At 30.3% G+C, this 18676-nt stretch overlaps 2 protein-coding genes across 6 annotated transcripts; one reads left to right on the top strand and one right to left on the bottom strand.

The window, feature by feature from the left end:
- The first annotated feature begins 7798 nt into the window (after positions 1-7798).
- LOC120359265 lies at positions 7799-8578 on the top strand. Of its 2 annotated transcripts, XM_039456131.1 has the most exons (3): positions 7799-7919; positions 8008-8126; positions 8206-8578. In XM_039456131.1, exons 1-3 carry the CDS (start codon positions 7804-7806, stop codon positions 8220-8222), a joined length of 252 nt encoding a protein of 83 aa, XP_039312065.1. In that variant the 5' UTR covers positions 7799-7803; the 3' UTR covers positions 8223-8578. The 2 variants fall into 2 exon arrangements, with proteins under 2 accessions (XP_039312065.1, XP_039312064.1); XM_039456130.1 differs by having other exon boundaries at positions 8008-8578.
- Positions 8579-10593: 2015 nt separating this feature from the next.
- Positions 10594-12979, bottom strand: LOC105198303 (DNA repair protein XRCC1). 4 transcript variants are annotated; one of them, XM_039455939.1, is made up of 3 exons: positions 12630-12979; positions 11187-12555; positions 10594-10969 (listed from the first exon to the last, which is right to left on the bottom strand). In XM_039455939.1, the coding sequence occupies exons 2-3, from the start codon at positions 12527-12529 to the stop codon at positions 10843-10845; spliced, it is 1470 nt and encodes a 489-aa protein (XP_039311873.1). In that variant the 5' UTR covers positions 12530-12555; positions 12630-12979; the 3' UTR covers positions 10594-10842. The 4 variants fall into 4 exon arrangements, with proteins under 4 accessions (XP_039311873.1, XP_039311872.1, XP_039311871.1 ...); XM_039455938.1 differs by having other exon boundaries at positions 11187-12541; XM_039455937.1 differs by having other exon boundaries at positions 11187-12541; positions 12735-12979.
- Between the last annotated feature and the right edge of the window lie 5697 nt (positions 12980-18676).

Here is an 18676-nt window from a genome sequence, read left to right as displayed (position 1 = left end):
TTTTCATATTGATTTTTCATATATCTTCACTATACCATGTGTCATACCTGAGTGAGAGAATTTCGGACAGTTTAATTTGCAACATTTTAAAATTTGCAACATTAAACATTTTCACAGAAACATTTTAAAAATGTTATAGACATATTTCACAACTATTACAAAATGTTTTTCTTTCAGTTAAAATATTTCTAAGATATCTAAAAATTTTGGTGCTATATAGATAAGTTATATAAATGTAATAGGAATAAAGGTAAAGATTATTTAAAATATTATTTAAAATATAAAGCGATAACCTGTTCACTTTTTATTTACAAAATTTTACAAATTGTTTTTTATAAAAACCCCATTTTATATTTCTTTTATATGGTAATTTTTCTTCAGATATAATAATATTTCCAGCAATATTTTTAGTATTTCTGAAATATTACTGAAATTTTTTAACGTTATCGCTACAATATTGCTGGAATATTCTGTGCAGTCGTAAACTTACAAAGAAAATTTCAGACCATGATTAATACTCTGAAAACTCATTAAAAAAGAAAATAAAAAATCTGAACTTGTTTGTTCTTTTACTAATAAGAAATTTTACTAACTATTTATATTTATATTTTCCATTTTCGTTTATTCTTGGCTGAACAAAGTTATTCACGATGTTACTGACATAGAATGGTTTGGCGCCACAACCTTTACTAAAAGTAAACTTGTTAAGAAATTCTTCAATTATAATACTTTAATTGTGTATTATTAGGTATGTGTAATTTTTAACAAGGATTTTTTAACATTCTTCGATTCCTTAATATAATAATACGTATTATTTCTTGAGATATAAGCAAATTCTTTGCAATGAGAGTTTAATAGAATTTGAGTTCCAAAGTCTAAAGCTGTTGAGCGAAAGCATAATAAAGTAATAATGAAAAACCAATTTTACGGGAATATTATCTGTCCTGGTATTCATCGCATACAAAGAATGCCGCGGCAAACTTCTTATCGCTTATAGACGATTCACAAGATCGTTCGTAGAGCAGAACATGGTCTGAAGGATAATGGCAATAGGGGTCCTTAAATAAATTTTTATTACATTCTTGCAATTCACTGAATATGATTTCTGTTTTATCTGTAGAAAAGAGACGGATACTATAATGTAATATTGGCTTTTTTAGTCAATTGTATATATGCGACTCTCATGTCACTCTTTAATATAATTTATTCTTTAAATTGAAAATTATCTAACAATTTATTTGTCTAATTTATTGTATGAATTATCTAACTATCTAATTTATTTCTCTTCTTCTCTAATTTGTTAATTAATATTGTATATAAATATTTGTTTACATTCTTTTTAGTTTATTTCTATTTGCTTTTATCACTCGCTTATCGCGGCAAAATGTACCATTTAAAATACCATTTCAATAAATGCTTTATTTAAAAAGAAATTAAATAATTTGCAAAATACTTCGTTGGATGTTGTCTTTTTTATACATTTTTGCACTAAAGAAATGTTATAACATATTACGTCTTAATTTAGTCTCTATACAACGAAAAAAAAATAAATTTAAACAGACACTGAAAAGCCAATGTTTTCAGTCAAAATTAAAAACTACCCAGATAACAGTGTGTCTCAATAAAATCTATGCCTATGACGTTGGCAGCTTGTCATACATTTATCTTCAACAATTTCTAATTAAAGCAAGATGCAGACAACAATGTATATGTATGTATGTATGTATATATATACATATACGTATACATATATATATATATATATATATATATAATATATATATATACATATTAGGATGGTTTTTATTTTGGATATTTTCGAATTTTTATGCTCCCAGGGGTTTAAACACTTCCAAATTAACAAAAAAAATTCCCTAAAAATTTGAGCTCTTAATATCAACTCTAAGATAGTCCGCATGACAGTCTAAGTTTTTTGAGGCTGCTTCATTTATATCATCGAAGTCACTCCAGTTTGTTGAACAGTTTCAAATAAGTAGAGATTTTTTGAACATAAGTCCATCAGAATGGAATGAAAACGAATGTTTTAACGAGGGTTTAATGTTGGTTAAAAATTTAAAGGTTATTAATGACATAGCGACGCGTGCAATTAAATTAATTGAAGATTATCATGATATATTAAGTAAAAACCAGAGCAACAACAGTTTATAGTCCAATTATTATCAGAATATAATCAAAATTATTCTGATACTCAAAAAGTTCAATTGTTGAAAACATGAAAATAGGTTCATAAAGTTCATCAAAGCTTAAAACAAAACACTTTTATATTATTTTCCCTTCTTTAAAATTTTCTATTTTTTGGTATAAATGGATTTTCAGCTTTTTTTTATTTATAAAAAATATGTATTGGTCACAATATCAACAAATAATTTTTGTTTCTTATGTATAATAACAAAGTTTTAAGATAATGGAAATACATGAAATTTGTAACCTTCAAGAAATATGCAATATATTTTATGGTAGAACTATTTATTTTGTAAATATACTTGAAAACATTGATTTCATTTTAATTGAACTTTAACCTTGAATAACTTTTAAACCAGTAGACTTACCAAAAAATCATAAGACCTTTTCTGTAGAGCGTTAAATTCTCTACAAAAATATCTACTTCTCATAATATTAGGATCATTCATAAAAGACATATTAAATTTCGAAGAATGAAAGAAGTTTTTTTACATGTTATTTCCATAAGAAACTTAGGCTGTCATGCGGACTCTCTTAGAGTTGATATAAAGAGCTCAAATTTTTAGGGAATTTTTTTTTATTAATTTGGAAACGTTTAAACCCCTGGAAGCATAAAAATTTGAAAATATCCAAAATAAGAACGACTCTAATATATATATATATATATATATATATATATATATATATATATATATATATATATATATATTGTCAACAGTTTAACGGCAAGATAACAGCATAAAAGTTATTTTGCGTTATTGGCAATATGGCAATATTGTATGGTTCTATAATTATTGTAATAATATAATGATACTACAAATTTTGATGACAATTTCAAACAGGTAATTTATTTGTTGACAAGCTGCTTGCTATTCAAAGTTGTATTGTGATGACATCAATTTGTCACGACTCACAATCAGTTGTTATCAATTCTGATAGCAAGACATATTTTGATACAAGCAATATACTAGCAGCAAATAGACCCGTTGTTGTCAGGGTCTGAACAAATGATAAACAAGTAAAAACTACTTACTCAAAGTGATATCAATACATCGTCAAAACTGAAAACTATTGTTTGTCATAATAGCGTCATGAAAATATTTAAATATGACGAAAATATGATGCCATGCACAATAAATTGATGTTGCATAAAATAAAATATTATTGAAAAAATGAAAATAAATGTTTAAATAATAATTTTAATGTTGTGTTGAAAAATTTAGTCTATATAACGTTGACATCAAAATAACATTGATCTAGTTACACCATGCGACTAGACCTATGCATTAACCTATATCCTGACCTAAAGTAGGCCACTAATGAGACGTTTTTAACGTTTAAATCTATTGCTACCTTTTGCCATAATATAGATATAGCCTCAATCGTTATGTCAGTTTTTGGATTTCCGATTCGTATATGACTCGCAATACCACAGTTTCGTACGTCAAATGCAGTGTAAATCTTGCACAATTCTGCATAAAGCAGAATTAGGTAATACTGAAGAATACCTACTACCTCACCGATTTTGATGAAATTAGGTTCATTCGACGCGTTTTTACATAAAACGAACGAATCTGGCAGAAAAAAGTGTCGCTCTGCCCCGCGAACCGAGATATCAATTATTAAAGTTGACGAATATTCAGGTTAGGATTCCTATCATATCGACGAGATGTAGCGACTTGAGCATGCGCCGTGGGCATATATATACATGAAAAGTGTGCAAATTTGAAATGTATGTAAAGCAAAATAAATGATTTCAGTGAAAAATGAATGTATTTATTAAATTATTGTACGGAAAGTATATGCTTGAAAGGGGGAGAGATTTCGCTTCTCCCCCCTTTATTTTTTCTAACCCAATCTATCCTGTGTCTAAGTTTTAAATCAAAATTGTTTAGCGTGGTAGTTGAAATTTTCAACTTTCACGCAAAACAATTTGGATTTAAAACTTAGACTCGGGATGGGTTGGGTTAGAAGAAATAAAGGGGGGAGGGGCGAAGCCCCTTCCCCCAGTCAAGTATTTACTTTCTGCACGATAATTAATAAATATATTTATTTTTCACTGAATTCACAATACGGGTGGGTTGTTGGGTTAGGAAAAAACAATATTTTAAACATTAATAAAAGCAATCTTTTATTTCATTGCTAAATTATTTAACAGATCACAATTTATTAATTAGTAAAATAGAATGTCCACGGTGCAACAATATTTTAAACATTAATAAAAATAGTCTTTTATTTCGTTGTTATCGAACATCTTATGAAAAAAATAAACATAAAAAAAGAGTTAAGAAGTTATGTAACTTTCAAACTAGTGCAAAAATATATGTTAATAAATATTGCTTCAAATTATATTGCAGCCTTCAAGACATCTGCTTCGCCGTGATAAGTCTTCGGTGAATACAATTTCGCAATCACACGGAAGAAACTCGATAATCGCTCTTCATATGTATGAACGCGTTTAAAGAGAAATTCTGCCAAATATCCCACTAAATGTGCCTCGCGTATTCCATATCGTGGGATATTTGCTCTGACTTCTCTCCAAAACCGTTCAATATGTTGAGTGTGTGCTCCTGAATATACAAAATGATTAAAAATTAATAATGTTAATTTTAATGTGAATATTGAAAATGCTTATATTTACCAGTATCTGGATCGATAAAATTCATTGAATGATTCACTGTCAGATGTTGGAAGCCTTATTGGAACCCGTACTACTTAAACAGTTGTACGACTTCCAACAATCTGACATTATGGTCGTTCCAGGTAGGATCCATTCTTTTATCACTTGCAAAAGAGTTTCTTCCGTCCGATTTGGAACTGGTACGAGAAATACCTTTTTTGTATTTCGTTCGTATCCACCGAAGATCCACTTGTCTTCGATTATTCGACCACGGTTGTATTTCCTTTTGCCAATTTTGGCCTCATCTATTTCAACTATTGTATTTGGTCCTCCAAGTGTAGTTGAGTTATTTTTGGCCCAATAGATGCAAACTATTATTTGTATATTTTTATAAGTACATATGTCATAAGATATTCAAAGCATTTATATATTTATTATACTTACTTCTCGGCAAAAGGAAGTCCAATCAACAATCGAATGCTCGGACAGTTGTAATTCCGTGCATAAAAACTGATGTCTTGGAGGCCTTAACATAATAAAATGTGCAGTTAGTCTGCATATTGTTTCTAAGCTTAAGTTACTTTGGCTGAACCACGTATGCACTTTTGCACTTGTTTGAAAGTTTATGATGACGCTGATGCTGGTGATGAAAAAAAAAAAAAAAAAAATACCGCGAGACGCGACCGCGCCTCCTGATTAAAGGTTTTAGTATATATATATATATATATATATATATATATATATATATATTATTTTTATATCCTAAAGTCAGATATATTAACAATGTTTTAAAACTTTATTATTACTTTTTCTGTTTTGTGTTTTGTATTATCCAATTTACAATAATTAACATTTTTGTATTCGCTAATATGAAAAAGGTTTGTGTAAATTACACGTAAAGTACACGTTAAAAAATTGTAAATATAATTTCAAAATATACAAGCACACCCTGAGTAAAATAACCATGTGAATTGATGCGCGTATTCATGTGGTTGTGCGTAATTGACTTACGGAATCAGCCGCGATGCTACAAATTTCGATGATCATCTACGATGATCAGCGTAGTGTGGTGTAATGGACTTTTACTTTGGTTTCCGTTCAGAGAATTATCGCTGAGCTCGAATACAGCGGACCTGGGTACGTATGACGAAATTGTTCAGAATAAATTCCGATCGGAATTATTCAATTATTCCCTAAATTTTTATTGTTTTCTAGGAAAAACGGAATAATTCCGATCAGAATTCATTCAAAATAATTCCATAATATGTGTCCTGTTTGAGATAATAAGTAATTCTTGTCGCCGTCACTTGCCTGGTCAAAACTGCAAATCGGCGCAAGATCACCTGTAGCTACTTCGTCCAAGATCCGTCGCAGTTCCAGGAAATCGCTCTTGTACACTGTGCCCGTTTGAAAAATACCAGAGGCCGAGGTTTCGTACAACTTGGTACTCTGCTAATCCCATATAAGCCATGTACACCGTAAAGTAAATACAAACATTTTTTTTCTTAATCTTAAACAACACGCATATTATAAGGCGTGTTGTCTGGGATAATATCTAATAAATTTATATAAATTTATATAATCTTTTTGTTAATACGTGTTTTTGACACTTTCTGTTTTAGGTCTGGAATCTTCATAAATTAATTTTTATTACTTTTACAAGTATAAAATTTCTTCAGCAACTCTTGTCTATGCATCTTTAGAAAGCATTTAAAAACATAGATATAAAAAAATTGTATATAAATATTGTAAGTAATTTTAACAAAAGAAAGAAGTTAGAAAAATGCATATTTTTACTGGTGACAATTTTTTTCAGTTTTTTTTAATAACGTTACCACGGTGTGCAAGGAGATCTATCTCGATACGAATAATAACAAACAATCGTCTCGTCAAATAGATGTTGCTCGTGCGAATCGTTTGATCAAATTGCTCAAGGAGTTAAAGCCGATGATCAAAGCCCAGCTTTGACTCTGCTGATAGTAATATTGCACAAGAATAAAGAATTAAACAGCGAATTGCTACAGGTAAATAAATTCAGTAATTGAAATATAGAAAACGGGTTATCTGCTGCTTTTTCAATTTTCACAGTCTCTAATCAACTTTATATAAAAGTACACAGGAGATAGAGAAGAAAAAGTAACATAAACTCCTGAGACTACTTATTTTACTAATAAGAAGTTGACTCATTAATTGTCTGTAAGAATAAGAGCATACAATACTTAAATAGTCATCATTTATAGCATTCTTCTAGCATAACATGGTATACTTGCAAAACATTGTATGTCTAAAATTAATTAGTTTACAAAAGTAACAAAAAGTTATTTTTAAGTAATATTATAATATATAACATTTACGATTATCGTTTAAGTCAATCTGGGACTTAATGGGAGAAAATTTATATTGAGAAATAGATGTTTTCATTCTCTTAAATGTGTTCTGTTATAACATCAAAATCCGTCTGTTATAACATTAAAGATTTGTTGAACGCCTCTCGTATTACAATCGTTACTGGAGCGCTCCACGATTGCGTTATAACATCATTAGAGAATCCAATGAATCCGGGATAATCTACTGAATATAACGATACCAAAAACTCGATTTTGTTTTGAAAGTATACCATTGATAACACCTTTTAACAGATATTGAAGAAGAAAATTTATTTTTTGTTCTACCCTTTCAAACTGCTCACAAAAATTTGATGATGTTTAAGTCAGGCAATTACGCTGGCTGAGAAAAATGTTGAAGTTTTAAAGAACAGAAAGCAATTTTGAAAAATATTTTTTCCTCCAGCATTTAGTGTTTCAAAAACCAATTTAAAATATATTTTAATGAATGTTATACGTTAAGATATTATGGGAAAAATTCTCCATGAAGTATCCAGATACATCGCCAATATTATATAGATAACAGAATTGCATTAATGATAATAACGATAATAACTCAGGCAAACTTCAATATAATTCGATAATCTGGACGTGTTAATGAAGATAGAATTAGGTCTGCACAAGAAAGACGATCTTCTTTTAGCGCGAGATATTTGCAGAATGTTATTAAAGAAAAAACAAACTAGCAAGGACGTCGAAAAACCATTTCTAAGGTAAGTTTTCAAAGTGGTGAAATTAATTCAAAAAATAATTCGAAACTTGTAGGAAAATTATTAATTAAAAACAAATTTTCTTATACAGGTATTCTAACAATCATGACATATTGAAAGAGATCTTGACATTAGTAATAAGATGTTTTATTAGCGCGGAAGAGAACGCTTATATTTCTTTTGTCACAGATGCACTTAACGCTATATCATGTCAGTGCGATTATTGTGTGTTAATTAAATGCAACTGGAATGAAAACATTGCACTGAGAGAATTTTATTTTAATTGCAGTTAGCGAATCAACCTGACAAGTTGATAAAGGAATTATTATTGAACATCGTCGAGAAGCGTCATTTTGTAAATAAAGAAACGAACAAAGTGTCAGATATGTCAAGTACTACGCTCTCCAAATTGCTTTACATATAATTGAACACGCCATCAAAGAGTTAATTTACTTGAACGTGTTCATTTACAAGAATTTAAAGCGTAGAAATACACTACGAGAGATGCAAGGTAAAAGAAAGAAACAGAAAATTGCGTTTTCGACTCCAGATATTAAAGTTAAATTGACGAACGCATCAATCTCGAGAAGCTCGAATGCGCGATGCGAATTTCTCGAGCTAAGGAAACCTCGATGCTCAGGATAATGGCGAAGAAGCCTTAGAGAGTGCTATGAACTACGCCAAGGCGAAGTTTGTGAATGGCGCACTCGAATATGAAATGGTTACTGGGGAAGGCTTGCTCGTAAAATTTGTGTATGTATTTGAATATTAAAAATTGCAAGAACTTGAACTTACTCGATTATTAAATATTGCAATTAACGAATGCGCGATTATTTACAGTTCGCTGGTATTGGATATATGCCAGTATCTCGGAAAACGTACAGGCTGCAGGTTCACTCGCACTCAACAAAATGATGATGATGAACTCTAAATTTTGCGAATAATCTTTGCAACTTTAGATCATCACATTGGAGCGATCGCCGCATCCTGGGATCCGATCAAATATATACTGATCGGATTAAATAATCTCGCTACTATAATGAGATGGAACTATGGTCGAAATACATCTACGGCAAGTAAATTAACTTTTATGCATAAATTTTTAGCATTTAAAATCAATATTTTAGGATTAATATTGATAATTATATTACATTGATTTTTATTATATTGATTATTTTTATAGACTTCGAGATGATATGAACGTGCGTAAGACATAAATTCTTATGTTGTCAAATCTGATAATAAGAGAAATGATATGCGTGAAGGCACAGATCTTGGAATTAGCCCTTTGCGTCATCGATGAGGCTGAACAGATACGTCGGGATACGAAGAAATTCTTCATTCAATTTTCTCAAAAAGGCAATGTTTTATACAATATAGTTCCGGATATATTGGTGCGCTTAGTAAATCTTCAATTAGGAGAGGAGAAGGAAGAAGAGGACGGAGAAGTGGATCCAGACGCGGAATGTAGAAGAGGGGATCTATTTTTAATATTAATGGAAACAATAAATTTTAATAAATATTGTCTAATAAAATATATATAATTGTTCACTTTTTAATACATGTCCTTGAATAGAAAGACATTTCCCTTTATATAATATTTATATTAACTTATAACTAGTCCTGTTGTGGATGTTGCACGCCGACACGCATCAGATTTATCGTTAGCAAAAGATTAATTCGAGAAATTTTTATTAAAATCCGTTACTCTATCAACCAATGCTTCGATACCTCATATCGTATTATTATATAATTTTTGATTAATTTCTTTTTGCAAAATTTTGATTAATCTTTATGTGACATTTCGTAAAAACTGTAGAAAGGTTCTATTGAAATCAGATCTATAATTTTCACTTGTAAGAAAATAAAAATAATACTCAGATATTCATATATATATTCCATATTAATCTTTATTACATTATTATTTATTATACAATATTAAACACGCGCGTATTATCATTTTTAATTCAATCATATATGCGCGCATATTCCATTATAACAAAAAAAAAAAATTTATAAAAGAGGCGCTTTCTGGCCTCTTTACGTCCCTGCCCAAAAATCGTCCGAAATCCTCTTTCTGCATTTTACGGCTAGGACGTAGCACGGAAAATGAGATCGGTTTGAGGGAAGTGGAGAGGAGGGTATCCATAAGGATAACATCGCCGCTTGCTCCGTGTTTGCCACCGCGATGCTTTCTCTCTCTGACTGGTGATGTAAACAGAGAACGAACAAAGATTGTCCGTCTTTATCTAACCAGAAAAGAACGTCTTAGCACGGACACGCATAACGTCAAATGATTTATCGACGGGAAAATGGATGTTAGCAAAGACAACAACCCACATCCACCTTCACGGCACTGTTTTTAACAGCAAGTTGCAAATGGATGTGACATGTAGTTCCCATTCCGGCCTAAATGGATGTGCGTCGCTAGTATACGGGAGTTTTCAAGCGTTACTGGAAAAAGGCCGCCGTGGCCGCTCTCAGGTTCCTCTCTGCTATAGCAAAACATTTTTTAAATAAATTTTTATAAATTCAACATCTAGACATTTAATTATAAGCGTTGAAAAGAATTTATTAAGTTAGAAATATTTTTTATTATCTGTTACTAATAAAATTTTGTCTTTGAATTTGCAATTTTCTTAATATAATTTTAAGATATTACACATGACTCACAAAATAATTTTAATATTTAGATATATTCAATTTCATAGTATTACAAAAATATAGCTTTAATCGTACACATATCCAACTTGTTGCATCAAATGTGAGGGGTACAAATGTGAGGGGTACAATTTATATATATACATAAAAATGATATTAAGAATTTAAAAAAATGTCAATTATAACAGTTATCATAATATACAAATATTAGAGAAATTAAAGACCCTGAGCAATACAATTCTAATAATATAATTCAACTGAAATATTAATAATCTGAATCGGCATCAGTGTCCATGTCATATACAGTTTCCGTGTAATCACCATCAATTTCTTCTTCGCTCTCAGGTTGCAATTTGTCCTTCTGATCTAAAGCATATCGCCTCCATGGAAATCTATAAAATATATAATTTATGAGAAACTTTTTATAGATGACATACATATACATACATACATACATACATACATACATACATATATATATATATATATATATATATATATATATAATATATATATTATAATTATATATAATTATATATAATATTATAATTATATGTCACTCTACTAAAAGCAATATATTAGGCTTTACATATACGTGTGTGTGTATACCTCTTCTTTTTATCAAAACATTCCTCAATGAAAGTATGAGAGACAATTTTTGTATGATTTTTGAATTGTTGGTATTTCGGTGTATTTTTAAAAGCACATATCAAATGAGTGCATTTATTATTAGTTGTATTTGGATCAGGAATGTATCTGGCACCCATATTAAGAGCCTTTCTTCTAATTTCATCTCTCTGTGGATTAACGTATCCACTAAGAGAGAATGTAACGTTGCTGAACAATTGTTTGAATGGTTTTTTGAGTTTTACAGGAACGTTGTCGCTTACTTTCAAAGAAGCATTTTTGATGTCTTTAGGTTGCACCAATCGTTGACATGTTGCACATAGTTGATCCTGTGAATCAGTACAACATTCCGAACATCTCTGTTTCTTTCTTTCACCAAGTTTTGCATTTGGCGAATCTTCCAATTTAATCAAAGAGCGTTTTTTAGAATTTGAAGGACCTTGAGTAGCATTTTTGATATCATTCTGATTAGTATCAGTCTTTCGTGAAGGTACAATGTCTCCAAAAGGAGTTCTCACTACTTTTTCCTCTGATACATTTTGAATATTTTTAGGACTTTTATAAAACATCTTTTCTTTATCTTTTGGACATTGTGATTGAGTCTTATCATGTTTCCCAAAAACTTGATCAGCCTCTCCAGCTTCTAATTTTTCTAATAATGGCCTCTTGACACTTTTTTGTTCCTGTTGAGATTTAATAAAATTCTCCATTGAATCCTTTTTTATTTGCTCATACAATTCTTTCTTATAATCTGTCTTTATATTTTCAGTTCTGTTAAGGTTCTTTTCTTTCATCATTTCCATGGGTGTTTTTACGACATGAGGTTGTTTCAATTTAAATTTACCAAATGCATCCAAGCCTAAGTCAATTATGGGATCTGATCTTAAAATAATGTATGATAATCCAAACAATACTTTTAAATTAGCCGATTGCATACAAGTAACTTTGATACGATCAAATTTCATCTTCAAAATATCTGGATTTAATTCTCTTTTAGTAAATAATTGAACTTGATCCTTAAACTTATTATCTGCAGCTTCATTATTGGTCATAAATTTGTGGTTAATGATAACTATCCAGTTGTCAGGTTCCATTGATGTAGAGCCAGTAACAATCACAACACAACTCTGATAATTGCCAATATCGACTCCAGTAATGTAAGAAGGTTCAGCGAGCTGAAAGATGACGTGTGCTAACATTTCTCCTGGTTTGCTGCATCGCCACGTAGCTTTCCAATTCTCTGAATTGCGTTGGAGAAGATTGGCGGCAGGATACTGTGGGTGTTCCGAGGAACAGCTTATTATCTTTTCCAATTTGACCATCATTTCTACAGATTCCTGTAAATACCTATCTATCCTCAAAATGTTTTTTTAAATCCTTCTCGTACTAATTTTGTTGTCTGTATAATCTATTGAACATACTAACTGTAGGAAAACTATATACGTGTAACTTGTTGATGTAATTTCAAGATTGACAAGATACCGCCAAAACTACCATGGTACATGTTCGACACAACCTAACTTAACTTACATCAAGAACGTCAACAAAAGACTTGAGGCTTGTTTTCTATTCCTGCACCAGATTGCACTGGAACGTTCCTTCTTGCTTTCACTAACTTTCAAATATATATCTATTTCATTTTAAGTGCACACTAATTTAGGGAGTTCAGGAACAGAAAACAAACGGTTGATTTCATAAAAAAGGGTAAACCCGACGTTTATTTTTTACGCGCTGATTTTTTTTCTACAAGTTGGCAGTTATGTAACTAAACCATATATGTAATACTCCTATATTGCTAACGCAGCCTCTTTTTGAGAGTGGGGGGTGTGCCAAGAGAGTGAGATAGAAAATCGACTTCTCGCTCCCACAAATCGTGTACTTTCGCAATGCGCATGCGTGGGAACGTATGCGCGTGCACTCATGGCATACGTGTATTGTAGAGGTTAGATATTATAAAGTACAATTAAAAGAAATACCATATCTAAAATCTATAATTATTAAAGTCACATTTGATTTCTTAGTAATTTCTTTAACTTTTACACTTACATAAAAAATAAATTAAATGTGAGTTTTCTAATTGTGAATTACTGGTGCATATATTATTAATTATTAATAAATACAGTTACAATTAATTTCAAAAATACATAAAATACGTTAAAATATGAATGGAAATAAATATAAGCGTGTTTATAACTTGAACATGTTTTTATTATTTATAAAACACAACATACTATATATATTAAAAGTACAAAATTTTGCACAATCCTAATTATAGAGTATTAATATTACTTTATATTATAAATTTTGGACATCTTTTTCATGGAATCCGCAAGCGTCGATCCATTTTTTTCGTATTTCGGGTGTTTTCGGAAATCTAAAAAGAATAATTTAATTCTTATTAACTATTGTAAACAATCAGATACGTATGTACTTTCATTATTAGTCATTAAACTTACTTATGTAAAGTAATCTTTTCATCCTCCGTGGTTTTTCTTTTACACAAATAACAAGATCGCGGCATTATTTCCTTTTTTAAATATTCACTACTGAACACTGAATACAGAAATATATAAAGCTACTGATGAATACGTCGAACCAGTGTTGCTAGATGGGTCCATGATGTAAGAAGAAAGGTGAAACAAGTAACCAGATGCGCAGTAGACCATACTCTAGACCAATCAGAAGTGGGTCCAAATTTTAAGATTCAATATGGCTACGGCTCCGGTACTGAGACGTATTTATACTTGTATTTATACGTGAATTGGAAATAATCGGTGAATCGGAGAAATTCAAAGCTATTAAAAAAGGAAGAACGTGAAGATAAAGTTGAGACTTTGTACATTAATGAAAATTGTGATAATTGTTATTTCAAATTTTTTAAACTTGGATTAGAAGAAATTTGGAAAATTATAAGAATGAGCTTATGTCTATGGCTAAATTGTTGTATTTCATGTTTATAACAACAGTGTTTATTGAAACAGTAATTTGTGTTAAAGATAATAAATTTCAAGTATTTTTACATTTTTATATTTATTTTTTTTAACAACATCTACAATTTAAGTACGTGTGACTACATATAATTGTTTCGTATTCAAATTGCGCGGATATATTTGGACCCAAATTTCATTGGCTCACCACATCGAGCCACGCCTCTTACCGCGCATCGAGCCGCCGACGATGCGCGTTGTTTCACCTTGTTTCTTACATCATGGATGGGTCGCTTTTTTTGCACATGCGCATAAAACTCAGCCTCAGTAAAGTATTATAACCATACGGAAAAGGGTACTACTAGAGCCTGTCTTTCAATAATAATAAAAAAAAGCTTCTTAAAAAGAAAAAATATTAGTTATTTAGACATTAATAAGATTTACATGCACGTGCCCAAAAATAATTATAAAAAAATTAAATAATTGATGTACAAAATAATTTACACTATTAAGATTAGATTCTAAAACGTTCCTTTAGAAAAAAATTTTACTTGAAATATATAATACACGTAACGTATACTATACTATTTTGAGTAAAATTTTTCTCGAAAGGAATGTTTTGAAATATAGCTTACATTTAACCTTTGCAGCAACAGTTTGCCAAGATTTCCCACCTATACATATGTATTACTATACGGCACTGTATTAAATGCCTCTACTGTTGCGCATGCGCGAAAAAAGCGACCCATCTAGCAACACTGCGTCGAACTGGTCGGACACAATAAACGTGGTAATGAAATATAGGTTGGGAACACGCGCATTCGCATTGCGAAAGTACACGAATTGTGGAAGTGAGAAACGATCGTCTGCACCGTGATGTTTTCGGCAGCTCTCCATTGCCGTTAGCAATATAGGAGTATTACATATATGAACTAAACGGAGAAGTGTTCCCACGGACTTCGTGAGTGTTCCGCATTTATCGTAAAAGTTGGTTTATAATAGCCGTTGCCGTAAGAAATTGGCCAATCAGGGTCGATTTATAGAAGAATAGTTGACTATGATTGGTGAATTTCTTACGGTAACGGCTATTATAAACCAACCCTTAAGGTTGATTTATGCAGGCCGTAACCGCTAACTTATGCTGTAATCTGTAAGAAATTAATCAATCATAGTCGATTATTCTTCTATAATCGATAATGATTGATCAATTTCTTAAGCGTCGTCTACAATACAGTCGTTACGATGTTATGACGTTGCGACGGACCAATCAAAGAAGAAAATATATGATTTTTTTCTTCTTTGATTGATCCGTCGCAGAGTCGTAACATCGTAACAACTGCATTGTAGACAACGCTTTATAGATTCTGGTATAAGTTAGCGATTAAGGCCTGCATAAACCAACCTTAATAGACTTTCTACAATAAGCTATTAGTCGTATTATAAGTCATAAGTCATAAGAATTGATCAATCACAGTCGAATATTCTCTTCACATTTGACTGTAATTGGTCAATTTTTATGGCTTAAACCCGTATCAGACTACGCATTGAAAATTGAGATTGAAGATTAAAGATTGAAATTTGACCAATCAAAACAAGCAAATTTTAACTCCTTTTATTTTGATTGGCCAAAGCTCAATCTTTAATCTTTAATCTTCAATTTTCAATGCGTAGTCTAATACGAGCTTTATGACTTATAATACCGACTAATAGCTTATTGTAGAAAGCCTATAAGGCCATACCCCGAACGTAAGCTTGCGGGGATAGTGATAAACGCGGTAAGGGGAAATAAAGTACAAACTCGGCTTTACGTATGCGTAAACGTGCTGAATACTGGACCAATAGGAATCTTATGTAAATTAATGGCTTTGTTTACACCGAATACTTGATATGCGTAATATTTAGTAACTTTCTATTCAATTATCTTAATTTCGGTAATAAATTTAATGAATAGTATATTAAGCTGGTACAATATGAATCAAGATAATTAATTAAATATAGATATCACGTATACATTTACACGTATTGTCGAAATTAAGACAATTTAATAGAAAGTTACTTGTTAGTATGCGTGTCAAGTGTTCGGTGTAAACTAAGTCAATATGGCTCAACTTTATGCTCATTGGTCCATCGGTCTTAAGGGCCTTGCACATGAAATGCATTACATAACATAAGCACAACACAAGACCGATAGACCAATGAAAATGTTATGTAAATCAATATGGCGACTTTATGCTGGATGCTCATTGGCCCATCGGTCTTATGTTGTGCTCATGTTATGCATTTCAGGTGTAAGGCTGAAATCACACGATGCGTAATAGAGCTGCGGAATCTTCGGTCGCTTCAATGACGCATTCTCTATCCCGCAGCTCTATTACGCATCGTGTGATTTCAGCCTAAGTCTGTAAAATGTAATGTCTATATATTTGATGCACATTAATAGTATAACTCTATGCATTAAAGAAATTTTAAATTTATTGTATTTTTCTATGATTTACCTCTTTAGTATAAATTACTTTTGGGGTTGTTTTGAGGATAAAGGATAGAGCTCAAAAATCGAAACCGCTTTGAAGAGCTCATAAAGAGCATCTAATTATGCGCCCTTACGCAATTTCCTGTTGTTAATTTTAACGTGTGGGAGAAGGGTCTAGTGGATATCCACTCAGCCCTCCCGCCTTTAAATCGATATTCCTGCTAACAGGAACAAACTCAAAATTTTTTTCTTGCAGGGTTTAAGAGCTTATAAATAGCTCTTAATTTTGAGTTATTCATTTTTTTATTTTTGTGTAGTGGGGGAGCCAGCTGGACAAAGGTTTTCTTGCAATAATCGGCTATGAGTTAGACTGCTTTCCAAGGCAGCGTGACTTTTAAAGTAATAGAGAGAGATATTTTGATCGTTGCTGTATCAATACAAATTGAACAAGAATGCCTTTTACGGTTGCAGTTAGGTCTTTGTGCTTGTATTGTTTGTGTGATTTTATATACTTTCCTCAAGTTCAATTGTGTTATGACTGAAAATTAATTCGGCGCGTAGTTCCTTGAACTTAATGAAAGGATACAAAATCACACAAACAATATAAGCACGAAGATTTAGTTGCGACCGTAAAAGGCATTCTTGTTCAAAATAAGCTTTATTTTACTTATAAAGAGAAATAAAAATTTTAAATAAAATAAGTAAGTGGTGAGGAAAAGTGTAAAAAAAAATTTTAAAAAAATTTTTTTGGTGATATAAAGTGCTCTTCAAGCCATTCAACTTTTATTTAAAACATTTTTCTCTATTTTTTATAGTTATGACTACACGTTCTTATTTACGGTTGTAAAAACTATTTTATTATAAAAAATTGATACTTTGTGTTGTACATACTTTATTTTCAGATAGCAATTTTATTTAACATTTAATATAGTATTGTTATTAAAACGCTCTTTTGTGTACAAGCATTATTATTGTGAGTTTGGATTAGAAAAGGACAAGAATTAATGATAAAAAGAAGAAAGGAGTAAAAGTTTTGAAATGGGACTAATAGAGAAAGGAAGAAGGAATTTAAGAAGGCGGAGAAGATAAAGATTTAAAGATTTTTAAATAAAGGAATAATGAGTAAATATCATGTAATATTTTGATATTTTGTGTTATAAAAATAAAGTTTTCTTTAATAGAATGTTATCTATTTTAGTACAGTTTTTTTGAAAATGTGAAATAAAGAAAAAGAAAAGAAGAAGAATAAAATAATATAAAAAGAAAAAAAAGGAAGGAGGAAGGATCAAAGGAGTGTAGAATGAAAATAAAATTAAATGGAGAAAGGAATTGAAGGTGTTGGAGAAAGTTAAGATTTTTAAATAAAGCGTGAATAAAATTAAGACATTATTTAAAAACCCGTTTAAAGGTTTTTTTTTAATTATGGGCGAATATTTTTTGATACTTTGACATTTTGTGTCATAAAAATTAAAGTTTCTTTAATAGAGAATATTATTTATTTGAGTAAAGTTTTTTAAAAATGCGAAATGAAAATATAGAAAAGAAAAGGAATAGAATAATATAAAACAGATGGAAAGAAGAAGAAAAAGTCGAAAGAGTTCAGGATTTAAAATAAATTAAAAGGAGAAAAAAATTGTAGATGTTGGAAAAATTTTTAAATAAAAGATGCATAAAATTAAGACATCAATTAAATACCAGTTTGAAGATTTCTTTTAATATTACATGATATTTTGATATTTTGTGTCATAAAATAAAAGTCTCTCTAATAGAAAATTATTTATTTTAGTAAAATTAAAAAAAAGAGGAATAAATTAATACAAAAGGAAGGGAGAAGAAGTAAGGATTGGAAGAGTGTAAAATGAAAATAAAATTGAAAGAATAAAGAAATTGAAGGTGTTAAAGAAGGTTAGAATTTTTAAATCAAGGATAAATAAAATTAAGACATCAATTAAATACCAATTCAAATGTTTTTTTTTTTAATAATGGGCAAATATTGCATAATATTTTAATATTTTTTGTCAAAAAAATAAAAGTTTTTCTAATAAAATATTATCTATTTTAGTAAAGTTGTTTAA

This window comes from Solenopsis invicta, chromosome 12, assembly GCF_016802725.1.
Source record: "Solenopsis invicta isolate M01_SB chromosome 12, UNIL_Sinv_3.0, whole genome shotgun sequence".
Classification (NCBI taxonomy): Eukaryota; Metazoa; Arthropoda; class Insecta; order Hymenoptera; family Formicidae; genus Solenopsis; species Solenopsis invicta.
This window is presented reverse-complemented; position numbering and strand designations above follow the sequence as displayed.